Raw genomic sequence first — 13,406 nt, forward strand, 5'->3', positions numbered from 1 at the left:
TGTCTTCTTAAGGCAACAATGGCTGTGCCCTACTCTGTTCCATCTAAGTTTACATCTGCGACTGTCTGCACGAAGCATGTAGAAGATGCTCTTCAAATAAAGAAACGGAGAAGGATTCAGATTGTCCATATCATACTTGCAAGGGTTGTTACTTACGAGGCAACAGAAGTTGGTTGCAACCAACGAGAGGAGGATACCAGTGCCAGCTTTATCATCCATCTCACAAGCCCCCATAAAAACGTTGACTGCAGTATGCACCCAAGCGACTGACAAAGCCAGGGGTTAAATGGCAACGGTATGGGAGTTTACACTACTGCAAAATATCCCAGTCACCCTCTCCAGCTTTCACAGGCCTCAGAAGCATGCATTACAATCACTCACACATCATAAAGCAGTTCTGTTAACTGTGTGCTATACATTATGTGCCCCCTCAGAAAATCAAAGCAGTTACATCATGAGAAAAGAAAAAAGGCCCTGATTAAATGACCATGTCTTACGCCGATTGGTGGAGCCACAGGGCAAGCAGGGATAACTGAGTCTCAGGCGTGGGGCCTGTGGTTGCATGCCTAAGATATCTTAAAGCTAGTCCTACTGTGGTTCTGCAAACTGGGCCAAGTACAACGCTTTCAGCACTTAATTGTCCCTGGTAGTGATGGCAAGCTGTCACATGCTTTTCAGGGAGGTAGAGTGGGGGGTGCTCTAAGCTCAGAACTCGCCCAGCAGCGCAGTAGTAGATTGTCCAACTCAGTACTTATCTTTATTAAAATGCAATTACTTTGGCAATCCCAGAAAACTCAATATTACACCCTATAAATCATAGATATGGATTCTTCACTCGTGCGGGTGGCTGTATTTGGGGTTGATAATCCCCTCCGTCCCTCCTACCCTCACCCCATCCCCTCGCTCGAGTTTGAGCTCGATCTTGGCCAGGAATCAGACAAATGTGCAGTGTTATGCCAGCTACTGATTTTATGTGCTCAGTTACTTTTTGTTAGTCAAGGTTTTTTGTCACACTACTGTGGAAATCCATCTGCTTTTTGGCTGTGGCAGTGACTGACAGCATATGTCTGGCTTTCTCTGCCTCTTCCTGCAGTAGATGTGCTGACTGCAAGTGCTCTGGCACTCTGGTCAAGTCCGCAGAAGGCAGCAGCAGGGGCTACCACCTAGAGTCTATGCAGGAGTCAAGGCCCCTGTGTTTTCTCAGGTTTTCGGCTGTTTGTAAGGCTCCTTCTGGCTTCAAGTGAGTTGTGTGGTGGCCTGTGGGGTTAAAGGTCACAGGTCCGCTTAGAGGCACTCTTCGTCCAGCAGTTCAAAGTCACCTATGTCATTTTGGCACAGCTTCATGATATTATAGTGACACAGTCACTTTAGTGTCCGCTGCCATGGGGAAGACCATAATTTGTAAGCCAGAGAAGTTATTCTAGCTTAAGCAATACCCTTTGACTTGAAAAAAGTTACTTTCTAGGGCCGGGTAAACCATGTTCTATCATGGCTAGAAGTGTTCTGTGTGGCCTACCTGGCTGAAATTGTGATGTTTAGCAATTCATTGAAGGACTACCTAAAACACATCTAAATAACTTCGAGGCAACCAAGTGCCAGGATGAGCAGTCCAGTGTCGTGTACTTTGAGCATCAGGTGGATAGTGGGAAGATTTACCTGTTGGATGCCAAAATTCAGTCAATGTTGTAGTGGGAGGTATCCACTACCCTGATGCATGTTCTCATCATTTTAAGACTCAGTGGGTGCTTCCGGAACTTTGTAGCTAACTATGGGGCCACAGTGCCCTTTTGACAGCTTTGACGTCCAAGAAGCAGGCCAAGAAAGTTATCTGGACTGAGGAGTGTTAAAAAACTTTTGAGTAACAGAAGAGAGCACTGTGGAATGACCCTGTTATGAAGGCACGGACAACAGTTCAACAGTTCATTGTAAAGTTCAAGGCCTCACACAGTGAAGTTGGAGCATTACTCGATCAACCCAGTGACCTGGATAGAGCGCATCCGGTGGCCTTAATTAGTCACAGGCTACTACCCAAGGCGCAACTTCAGTGTCATAATGGCACAGTCTGCTCAGGCATAACTTCACAATGTCACAGTGCCATTTTCCGCTCAGACACAACTTCACGATGTCACAGTGGCAATGTTCGCTATGGCACAACTTCACGGTGTCATTGCCAAGCTGATCGCTCATCGGGAAAAATACATTCTGGTTCCTGAAGCATGCAAATAACTTCCCTTCATCTTCCTGGGTGGGTGGATCTTTAAGCTCTGATGCCAGTTGCTTCTATCTTGCTCTGGACAATCACACCTTCTACAGGGTTTGCTAGCCCCTTCCCTCCTTCAACAGGCAGGTTGGCACCCAGGCACTTCAGGACAGTGGAACATCTCCCTTTCAATTCAGATTCCATGTGATTACCCCTCACCTCTTGGAAGCTGACTTCCAGGCAGACAAAAGCATTGGTTGCACAGGAGTCCTCCAAGTACGCTCTGGAGCACTGCTTTCCTTGGTCAAAGAGAACTTGTAACTGGAAGAGCAAGTGGGTCAGTGGCTCTCACTTTTATAAAGTCTCAGCAGACAGGAGTGGGGGCTGTCTCTCTGCACTTCTTGATCTGGTTTGGGACCGGTGTTCTTTCATCCGGCCTCTTCAGACTGTTCTCGAGACAGACTTTGTGAATAGTGATGCTCCTCAAAGCAGAATAATCTCCAGCCTAACATACCTACAACAGAGGCACATACAGGTGTGAGCTTTCTGCACCTGGCTATCAACAGCCACACTGAACAGTGATCAGGAAAGGGACAAAAGCTGATCTCACCTAATGTACCCTTCACACTCTCATCAACAAAAACTGCAGTCTCACTGTGAACTCCCACCATCTACCAAATGGCAGTGCTTCAGGAAAACTAACCAGCAGCCCTCCTCAGCTAAAGGACCAACTCGAATTTCTAAAACAGCCCTTTCTCCTCTTTGCCCACCTCAGCGTCTAGGTCTCTCCCTCCAGCTTCAGGAATGTCAGCAATACACGTCCAGTGTCAGGGAAAACAACCTCACCTGCATACATTTGAAATCGAATCTGATTAGTCTGAGACTAGAAACAGTTTCCTGGCTTCTCATTCTCCCTCAAATCAGTTGTTTCCTCAAAGCGTGAACACAGAGTCTGGATTTTGTTTTGAGGATTTTGAAAAACACACTGTTATTGTTATCTTATAAATGTTATACAGCGCACGAATACCAAACGGTGTCTTGGCGCTAACAATCTAGAAGCGAGCTGGAGCACTATTCATCGAACAGCCAGGCCTTAATGGCTTTCCTGAAAGATATCAAGGAGGGAAGGTTTCTGATGGTAATGGGGAGGGTGTTCCAGAGCTTCGTAGCCCCCACTATAAAACTTCTACCGCCCCAGTTTGATTTAAGAAAATCTCTGAGAAAGTATCAATTGTGCCCCTTCTGACCAAAGGCATCTGTTTGGACAACTACCAGTACAGTGATTGCCTCAGGAACTGAGGACCGGTACTGTGTAGTGCCTTCATTCTTTGGAGCTTCTTGGTGCTCAGTCAATGAAATATATTATAGTCCCAAAAGACATCAGTACATAAGAAAACTGGACCTATTCAGGCTTTTACTCATTCCCAAAACTTGGTGGACAGATCTACTTTTGAAGACTTGAGGAACTCTGTTTCAAAACCTGTGGACCAGGGTAGGAGCTCTACCTCCAGCTCTGACCCTACTTCTTCTGGAAATCCTGATCTCAGTAAATCCTGGGAAAATATTGTACGAGTTCGAAGGTTAGGGTTGATGAAAACGTTTTGAAATTGAATATCCGCTACGTATTTATGAAAGGTAAAGCCACGTTGTCTTATAAAATAGGCATATGTTATCACATACATGCTGAAGAGAAATAACGTGATCATTTAGCTCTCAGTAACGTCACACATCTATGTATGCTGCGGCGGTGCAAAAGTGCACAAAGAGTATCGTCCAGTAGCGACTCACAGCCTGTTAGTGAACAAAGCAATGTTATGGCTCCCCAAAAAGTGAATAGATTTCACTATGTTTCTCCGTTCCCTTAGCAGGAGTAGTTAAGAAGGGGGTATTGTCATAACTTAATGATGTGCTGGGATCCAAGTAAGGTTCCTTCAATGTATGCCTAACAGTTCAAGTACCTTGTTGATGTTAGTGCAATGACCCTGTATACTTTTGAACGCTAGTACACCTGCAACAGTTGTGCCCCTGTTTCTAGCATTGGCTTCACTCTTATCTGTTTTTGAGTTAGGAGTTTTCACACCGCCTTCCCCCCACCAAGACCTTGTGTTCACTTCCAGTGCAGTCCTGAATTAAGTACCTTAAGAAGCACGGCTGTAGCCATCCTCTGTGCTTCATTACTGGCTGCTATTCTGCCACAGTGGATCAGTTGTGTGATGGTCAAGAGGCAGCTTACTCACTAGCCCTCAACAATTTTCTTTCTTGTGCAAGATACCTAAAGTACGAGTACGAGTATGCCCACACTTATCACATCAACTTTTGTAAACAGTGAAATTAAAAGAAGATCAAAATTGGTTTCTCCCGAGAGCTATCACAAGCTGCACTATTCAATTAGTTTGTCTGCTTCACGCACTAAATTCACAGGCAGAACGGGCATTACAGTAAGTAACACGTGTGCAGACCCAAATAGATAATTTCCCATGATCCTTGGGCTCAATTGCATTTCCATCCCTTTTCTAATCCCTGGATCGTTGATCTGCAAAAGGCAGAGGTCCCTTATTCCTGTGCAGTTGAACCACTAATGTTTTAATCAAGATGCAAGTGCGCAAAATGGCACTGCAAATATGTTCTATTTGATAGTCTCTGGATGTTAGTCACTTAAACCCCGGTCTTCTAGAAGGAAGAGCATGTAATTCATTCTGTTTTCGTTAATGGTGCTCTCTCTATCCATTAGATTTGAGATTCGCGTTTTCCTTCCCCTGGCAGGACCTTTCTCATTGCTGTCCTAAGCTCTGAGAACAAACGTGTGATTCACTTCCACTCACTTGCTGCCATCACTCAGCAACACAACTAGCGCTTCTGTGCTGCTACAAGTGCTTCTTGAGAGGCCCTTGCGAGGTTTGGGGAGTGCAGCTGAGACAAGTGTTTGTTTCTCCTGCCCGCAGTACATATTCTAAGCTAATGTTGACGTGCCTGCTCCTGATTACAAAGTGGAAATACGTGTAGGATATTGAAAAAGAGCGTGACTTGTTGCATGATTTTGTTTTGTATTCGACAGGATGAGTTCCACTCAAGACTTCGTTTTATCCGAAGAGGGCTGGTTGCCATGGCGAATGCTGGCCCCCACGACAATGGAAGCCAGTTTTTCTTTACATTGGGTCGTGCGGATGAGCTCAACAACAAGCACACCATCTTTGGAAAGGTTAGAGAATGCCAGCTAAGCAATGGGTGTCGGATAAGATAAATTCACTGGGCACTCACAGCGTATCTACATGTTAATGTCATTGTATGATTTATTTTGTTCTCCTCTTCTTACGAGGTAATGCCTTCTAAGAGTTTCTGATAGTTTGCTTTCTTCTCCGAATTTTTGCCTTGCGCGGATGCATCACGCGTGCTTTGCTGTGGTTGGCCTGTTGTGTCATAACTTACAGCTGGGGCTGCCCACACGTGGCTTCTCAAAGGCGCTGTGTGGGAGGCAGCATCTTCAGGCAGCACAGCTGTCAGTGCGTGTTGTGTACCACTCTCTGCCCCCTGCCAGGAGCTCCCGCTGGGGGATTACGAGGCTGTTCTTTGTGCGTTCATTTGACTCCAGAGCGCCCCCTGCCATGAGCTCATGCTGGGGGATCATGAGCCTGGTGTTTATGCGTTCATTTGACTCCAGAGCGCCCCCTGTCAGTAGCTGCTGATGGGGGAGCACAAGCCTGGTGTTTATGCGTTCATTTGACTCCAAAGCGCCCTCTGCCAGGAACTGCTGCTGGGGGATCTCAAGCCTGGTGTTTGTGCGTTCATTTGACTCCAGAGCGCCCCATGCCAGGAGCTGCTGCTGGGGGAACACGAGCCTGGTGTTTGTGCGTTCATTTGACTCCAGAGCGCCCTCTGCCAGGAGCTGCTGCTGGGGGATCTCAAGCCTGGTGTTTGTGCGTTCATTTGACTCCAGAGCTCCCCCTGTCAAGAGCTCCCGCTGGGGGATCACGAGGCTGGTGTTTGTGCTTTCATTTGACTCCAGAGCGCCCTCTGCCAGGAGCTGCTGTTGGGGGATCACAAGCCTGGTTTTTGTGCGTTCATTTGACTCCAGAGCGCCCCCTGGCAGGAGCTGCAGCTGGGGGATCACGAGCCTGGTGTTTGTGCATCATTTGACTCCAGAGCGCCCCCTGCCAGGAGCTCCCGCTGGGGGATCACGAGGCTGGTGTTTGTGCGTTCATTTGAGCGACATACATTAGAGTGGTGTGGAGTGGAGTGGAGTACAGTTGAGCGACATACATTAGAGTGGTGTGGAGTGGAGTGGAGTACAGTTGAGCGACATACATTAGAGTGGTGTGGAGTGGAGTGGAGTACAGTTGAGCGACATACATTAGAGTGGTGTGGATTGGAGTGGAGTACAGTTGAGCGACATACATTAGAGTGGAGTGGAGTACAGTTGAGCGACATACATTAGAGTGGTGTGGATTGGTGTGGAGTGGAGTAGAATTGAGCGACATACATTAGAGTGGAGTGGAGTGGAGTACAGTTGAGCGACATACATTAGAGTGGTGTGGAGTGGAGTACAGTTGAGCGAAATACATTAGAGTGGAGTGGAGTACAGTTGAGCGAAATACATTAGAGTGGAGTGGAGTACAGTTGAGCGACATACATTAGAGTGGTGTGGAGTGTTCAAATCAAATCAAGCTTTATTCGGTTGTACGTAGTACATCCATAAAAGCACAGAATATATTACATCTAAAAAAGTACAATTAAAAACTGTTATATTAAAAAAAGGTACAATATCATCAATGTGACAGTTTTCCAGAGTTCCATTCATCCCATAAATAGACACTTTTTACTCTTTATATGGAAGCTACGACCATTAGAGTATAAGCTGCTAAAGCGTATATACGGAATGAGCCAATACAATCGAAGTAAAAAAGGTTACAGGTTAAGAAAAGTGACAAACAGTACGTCATAAATTGATATAAAAATACAGTAAAATCTAAGAGAAAGATAAAACTAATCTATTTTACAGATACGCAAAATACGAGCCACTGTTACTCTAAATTCTGCCTGTGCTTGATAGTCAATTTCAAGAAGTTTACTATTGATTTAGCAAAGGTCTCAACTTCTAGGAATTGAAGCACAAGGAATGCCGGGCGGCACCTGCGTAAGCCCATAATTTTAAAAATAGGAGTGAGCCATTGTTTCCTCAGATCCTGGTAAAACTTACAGAAAAGTAACGTGTGGATCGTAGTTTGGGGGGAGCAATCATCACCGGGGCATGGTTGAGGGTCTTTTTCCCAGTTATAAATCTTAGGGAAAGTGACTAGGTGGTGAAAAATGTTAAGTCTTAACCTTGTTAGCAAAAGTGTCTCATATCCTGAAACTCAAAGGTTAAATAAGGCTGGAACATCATTGTAGTCTGAATCTGTAGTGAGTTTTGCACAGTAGATTTAGAAACCTCACTGGATAACCGTAAAGATTCTAGATGAGTCAAACACGCCTTTTTGAACCGTTTCCTTGGTATTGCTGCAATTGTAGAGGGCAAGTTGAAAAACTGTTGCATACCAAGGTTGAACAGGGATTTCCTGACATATTCTAACCAGGTGATGTGGTGGCCCTTATCTAGGGAAATACAGTCCTCAATGAACTCCCTACAAAGAGAGGTTTCACTGGTGGACCATATGCGGTGCCACAGAAGAAGGGGTTGGATCCTTATCAGATCTGTTATGAAAGTCAAGCCCAACTCCATGTGGCAGACATAGTTGGAAGTTCCCTTTGGGACAGCCAAAATAAATTTTAAAAAGTTGTTTTCCACCCTTTGGATCTCCTCAAGCTTGGCAAAGCCCCTGATCCCGGCACCATATATTGCGCTCGAGATACATTTGGCCTTATAGATTTCAAGAAGTTCGACCGGGGGGCGCCTGCCTAATTTATTAGCAAAATTAACCAAGGCCGCTGTTGTCCTTTTAAAAGTAAGCTTCCTTGATTCAATGGCAGGCTTCCAGGTGCATTTGTTGTCAAATACTACTCCCAGATAGGGATAGGTGGCTGTGGAGTCCAATTTTTGATTTTCTATATAGATGGACTTGATATTCTTCAGCCTTGGGCCTGCGGACATAACAAACGTCTTTTTGATGTTTATCTTTAGGTCCAGGTTAGCCATGAAGTCGTGGTACTTTACAAGGGCACGCTGAAGCTCTAAGGGGGTACGCGCTAATATGAAAGCGTCGTCCGCATAGAGTAGGATCGGTATAGGGCGCTTATTTATAGTGGGGAGGTCCTTGGAACCCGCAACCATGGCTTTTTCCAGGCCATTGGTATAAAGATTAAATAAAAACGGGGCTAAGACACAGCCCTGCCTTATGCCGCGCTCTACTCTAAATGAATTTGTTAATTCACCCCCAACTCCAAATCTGACTCTAGCAGTAGCATTTGAATACAGTTCTCGCAAGAATGTTAACAGGGACTTGTCCACTCCCATGTCGGCTAAGATGGTCCACAACTTGTTGTGAATGACGCAGTCAAATGCTGCAGAAAGATCCACGTATGCCCAATAAATGCCCCCCCCCCCTTCACCTTCACATGTTTGTCAATTAATAGGGATAAATTAAGGGCTTGCTCTATTGTGCCTAGTCCCTCGCGGAACCCAAACTAGAGATCGGACAGAACCTTATTATCTGAGGCCCACTGCTGTAAACGTTCTAAAATGATGCGACCGGCCACTTTCCCCAGGGAATCCAACAGCGATATAGGCCGGTAGCACCATGGTAATTGGCGATCCCCCTTCTTAAATATGGGCACAAGGATGGATTGGGACCATGAGTCGATAAGGCCCACCTCACAAGTTGCCTGGAGGACCCTAGTTAAAATGGGCGACCAGAGTTCCATATTAAATTTAAAAAGGTCGATGGGGAAGCCATCAGGGACTGGGGCTTTGCCATTTTTGCTAGCCATCAGGGCTGTCTCCACCTCCTCATGAGTTATATTAATGGGCAACGGGAAAGAAGTTAAATTTATCCCAGAAGAAAAGAATCGAGTTGCGGATGAGGGTGAGCTGAATATCCGCTCAAAATATTCAACCCACGTCTGCTCCTCAATGGCAACGTCAAGGCTGGGTTCACCGTTGTACTAGCTAGGAAGGGGGACTTCAAGATCTTCCAGAACACGGCACTATCTCTTATGGCAGAAGAGGAATGTAATTGGATCCAAAGCTCTTTTTTCAGCGTGTTCTTCCTGCTTCTTAGGGCCTGTTTATAAATTTTTCGGTAAGCGGCTATTTCCTTAGAGGATCTATCCTTTTTATGTAGCACTATTTTTAAATCATGATAGGCTTTCGTACAAGCACTGTCAAACCAGCCCTTGTTGGTCGATTTCCCTGTGTTCTTTTTAACGAAAAGGGATTCTCTAATTGTAGTTGTTGTTGTTAAAAAACTGACCTTAAATCTCCTCACTGGTAGTGGCTAGATCAAAAAATTTCTCAAGAACTGGTCTTAGCTTAGAGACCAGTTTGGTGGTAATAACCTGAGGATCTGCCATTCCCCACTTGAGGGAGTATCCGTTAAGTCTATCTAGGGAGAGGTTGTTTTGGATTAGGGTCGACTTGATGTTAAGCCCTTCCGTTTTCTTAGGCAGTTTTAGTGTGATGCTATTTGGGAAATGGTCACTAAGAATTGTATCATGAGCTTTACAATTAATCAGGTCCCTTGATGCGTTTGCTGAAATGAAGATAAAATCAATTGTACTTAAACACCCTCTACCGTTGAACGTAGGTAAAACGGGGATAGGGGGGTTCACCAGATCATTTACCAGGTTCATTTCTAAGCCACAAATAATTTCATTCAGACACTGGCCAACAGCGGTGTGGGGAAAATGAGTTACAGGGTTCCCACTTTCATCCTCAACCCCACATACTATTCTCGCACTCTGTTTGCAAAGGGTCTGGTTGAAGCCCCCGCCCCAAATTATAGTCAATTCCTTTCGGGCCTTAGCTAGCAATTCATAGAGGAGTGCATTTATCTCCTTTAGGGTTTTTATTAGGTCAGCTGTGTGGAGGTTATTGTAGAAATTCGCAATAACAAGGGCTTTAGAGTAGCTAAGGTGTAAGACAAGAATTTGGAAGTTTGACTCCAGTTTTAATGGGGCAATGTTTGTAAAATGGAGGAGGTTTGAAACAAAGGTGGTCAGTCCACCCTTAGCTCTACCAGAAGGAGAGGGTAATGCTGGGGAGAAGTATGTTCTGTATCCCTCCAGGTGTATCTCTGAGGGGGCCCAGGTTTCCTGTAAGCATAAGATACTGAATCTGATAGTGAAATTTAACCAGACGCCATTCCCAATCTTTGCACGGAGCCCTGCGACGTTCCAAAATAGGATCCCCATAGTTGAAATGTCTTTGTGTGCTACCGGTTCCGTGACTATTCCTGTGTGTTCCTCATGGTGGAAGGGATTGCTAATGTTTAAAGCTGGTTCAAAAATTGTATCAACACTCTGCTCCGTAATACCTTCATTATTCCTATTCATGGTAGGTATATTGGCTATATTATTTGAAATAGGTACTACAGGGTCAAGCGCTAGTTGGAAATAGCCACTGTTTCCACCTGGTTGTGCCTTTTCTTTTTGTAGAGAAGGAAATCCACCCTCATTAATTTTAAAATTGTTGTCGTCTACTAGATATGTTCCCTTGCTCTTTCCTTTTTGACCTACTCTTGGACTGCACATACCCATGCATTGTAGTGGGATACCGGTGTTTTCAATAGTTTGGGGTTCTATAAATACACAATGGTTACGAACTGGAGAGTCCCCCAGGACCCGGCTGCAGAGTCAATCCACTCATTCCAACCCCGCAAGCATAGAATAGTGATTAAATGTGGGGTTTTTAAAGCCGGGGTGTGGAGTGGAGTGGCGTGGAGTACAGTTGAGCGACATACATTAGAGTGGTGTGGAGTGGAGTGGCGTGGAGTACAGTTGAGCGACATACATTAGAGTGGTGTGGCATTGAGTGGAGTGGAGTATAGTTGAGCGGCATACATTAGAGTGGCGTGGCATTGAGTGGAGTGGAGTGGAGTGGCGTGGAGTACAGTTGAGCGATATACATTAGAGTGGTGTGGCATTGAGTGGAGTGGAGTGGAGTGGAGTACAGTTGAGGGACATACATTAGAGTGGTGTGGCATTGAGTGGAGTGGAGTACAGTTGAGCGACATACATTAGAGTAGTGTGGAGTGGAGTGAAATGGAGTACAGTTGAGCGACATACATTAGAGTGGAGTGGAGTGGAGTACAGTTGAGCGGCATACATTAGAGTGGTGTGGCATTGAGTGGAGTGGAGTACAGTTGAGCGACATACATTAGAGTGGTGTGGTGTGGAGTGGAGTACAGTTGAGCGACATACATTAGAGTGGAGTGGAGTACAGTTGAGCGACATACATTAGAGTGGAGTGGAGTACAGTTGAGCGACATACATTAGAGTGGTGTGGAGTGGAGTACAGTTGAGCGACATACATTAGAGTGGTGTGGAGTGGAGTGGAGTACAGTTGAGCGACATAAATTAGAGTGGTGTGGCATTGAGTGCAGTGGAGTTAAAGTTGAGGGACATACATTAGAGTGGTGTGGCATTGAGTGCAGTGGAGTATAGTTGAGCGACATACATTAGCGTGGTGTGGAGTGGAGTGGCGTGGAGTACAGTTGAGCGACATACATTAGAGCGGTGTGGCGTGGAGTGGAGTACGGTTGAGCGACATACATTAGAGTGGTGTGGCGTGGAGTGGCGTGGAGTGGAGTACAGTTGAGCGGCATACAATAGAGTGGTGTGGCATGGAGTGGAGTGGAGTACAGTTGAGCGACATACATTAGAGTGGTGTGGAGTGGAGTGGAGTACAGTTGAGCGACATACATTAGAGTGGTGTGGCGTGGAGTGGAGTACAGTTGAGCGACACAGAGTGGTGTGGAGTGGAGTGGTGTGGAGTACAGTTGAGCGACATACATTAGAGTGGTGTGGCATTGAGTGGAGTAGAGTGCAGTACAGTTGAGCGACATACATTAGAGTGGTGTGGCGTGGAGTGGAGTACAGTTGAGCGACACAGAGTGGTGTGGAGTGGAGTGGTGTGGAGTACAGTTGAGCGACATACATTAGAGTGGTGTGGCATTGAGTGGAGTGGAGTACAGTTGAGCGACATACGTTAGAGTGGTGTGGCATTGAGTGGAGTGGAGTACAGTTGAGCGACATACATTAGAGTGGTGTGGCATTGAGTGGAGTGGAGTACAGTTGAGCAACATACATTAGAGTGGTGTGGCATTGAGTGGAGTGGAGTGGAATGGAGTACAGTTGAGCGACATACATTAGAGTGGTGTGGCATAGATTGCATTAATGCAGAGTAGGGCTGCATAAAGTGCAGTGGAATGGAGTGGTGCAGGGTAGAGTGGCATAGAGTGCAGTGGTGCAGACTAGTGAGACGTAGAGAGCAGTGGCATTAAGTGATGCAGAGTAGAGTAGAGTGGAGTGGCGTAGAGTACAGTAAAGTGGTGCAAAGTGTAGTGGCATTGCGCGAGAATGGTGGAGTGCCACAGAGTGTAATGGTGCAGGGTAGAGTTCAGCGGTGCAGAGTGTAGTGGAGTGGCACAGACTTTAGTGGTGTAGAGTAGAGTAGAGTGCAGTGGTGCAGAGTATAGTGGTGCAGAGTAGAGAGGAGTGGCATTGCATAGTGTGTAAAGTTGAGTGGCATACAGTCAAGTGGTATGGCATTGAATGGAGTGCAGTGGTGTAGAGTACAGTGGAGTGGCTTAGAGGAGCGCATAGTGTAGTGGCCTGGATTGTTGTAATGCAGAGTAAAGTGGCATAAAGTGCAGTGGCATGGAGTGGTGCATAGTACAGTGGCATTGAGTTCAGTGGAATAGAGTGATGTAGAATAGAGTGGCATACAGTTCAGTGGCATATAGTAGAATGGCATATAGTAGAGTGGCAAAGAGTAGAGTGGCGTAAAGTGCAGTGGCTGTACAATCCAGTTGAGTAGAGTGTAGTGGTGCAGAGTAGAGTGGCGTAGAGTGGAGTAATACAGTGGCGTAGAGTGGTGTAGAGTAGCATAGAGTACAGTGACACAGAGTAGTGATGTAGACTAGAATGGCATAGAGTGCAGTGGAAGTAGCATGCAGTTGCGTAGAGTGCAGGGGTGTAGAACAGAGTAAAGTGATGTAGTGCGCAGTGGCGTAGAGTGGAGTGGCGCAGAGTACAATGGAGTGGTGCAAAGTGC

At 45.9% G+C, this 13,406-nt stretch overlaps 1 protein-coding gene across 1 annotated transcript in view; it reads left to right on the plus strand.

The window, feature by feature from the left end:
• Positions 1-13,406, plus strand: part of CWC27 (CWC27 spliceosome associated cyclophilin) — a 1,032,773-nt gene that overhangs the window by 82,312 nt on the left and 937,055 nt on the right. Inside the window, exon 4 of the mRNA XM_078675149.1 lies at positions 5,256-5,399. Coding sequence (XP_078531275.1) covers positions 5,256-5,399 — 144 coding nt within the window. The remainder of the gene's footprint in view (positions 1-5,255; positions 5,400-13,406) is intronic.

The sequence above is a fragment of the Lissotriton helveticus genome, chromosome 2_1, assembly GCF_964261635.1.
Source record: "Lissotriton helveticus chromosome 2_1, aLisHel1.1, whole genome shotgun sequence".
In the NCBI taxonomy this organism is placed as follows: Eukaryota; Metazoa; Chordata; class Amphibia; order Caudata; family Salamandridae; genus Lissotriton; species Lissotriton helveticus.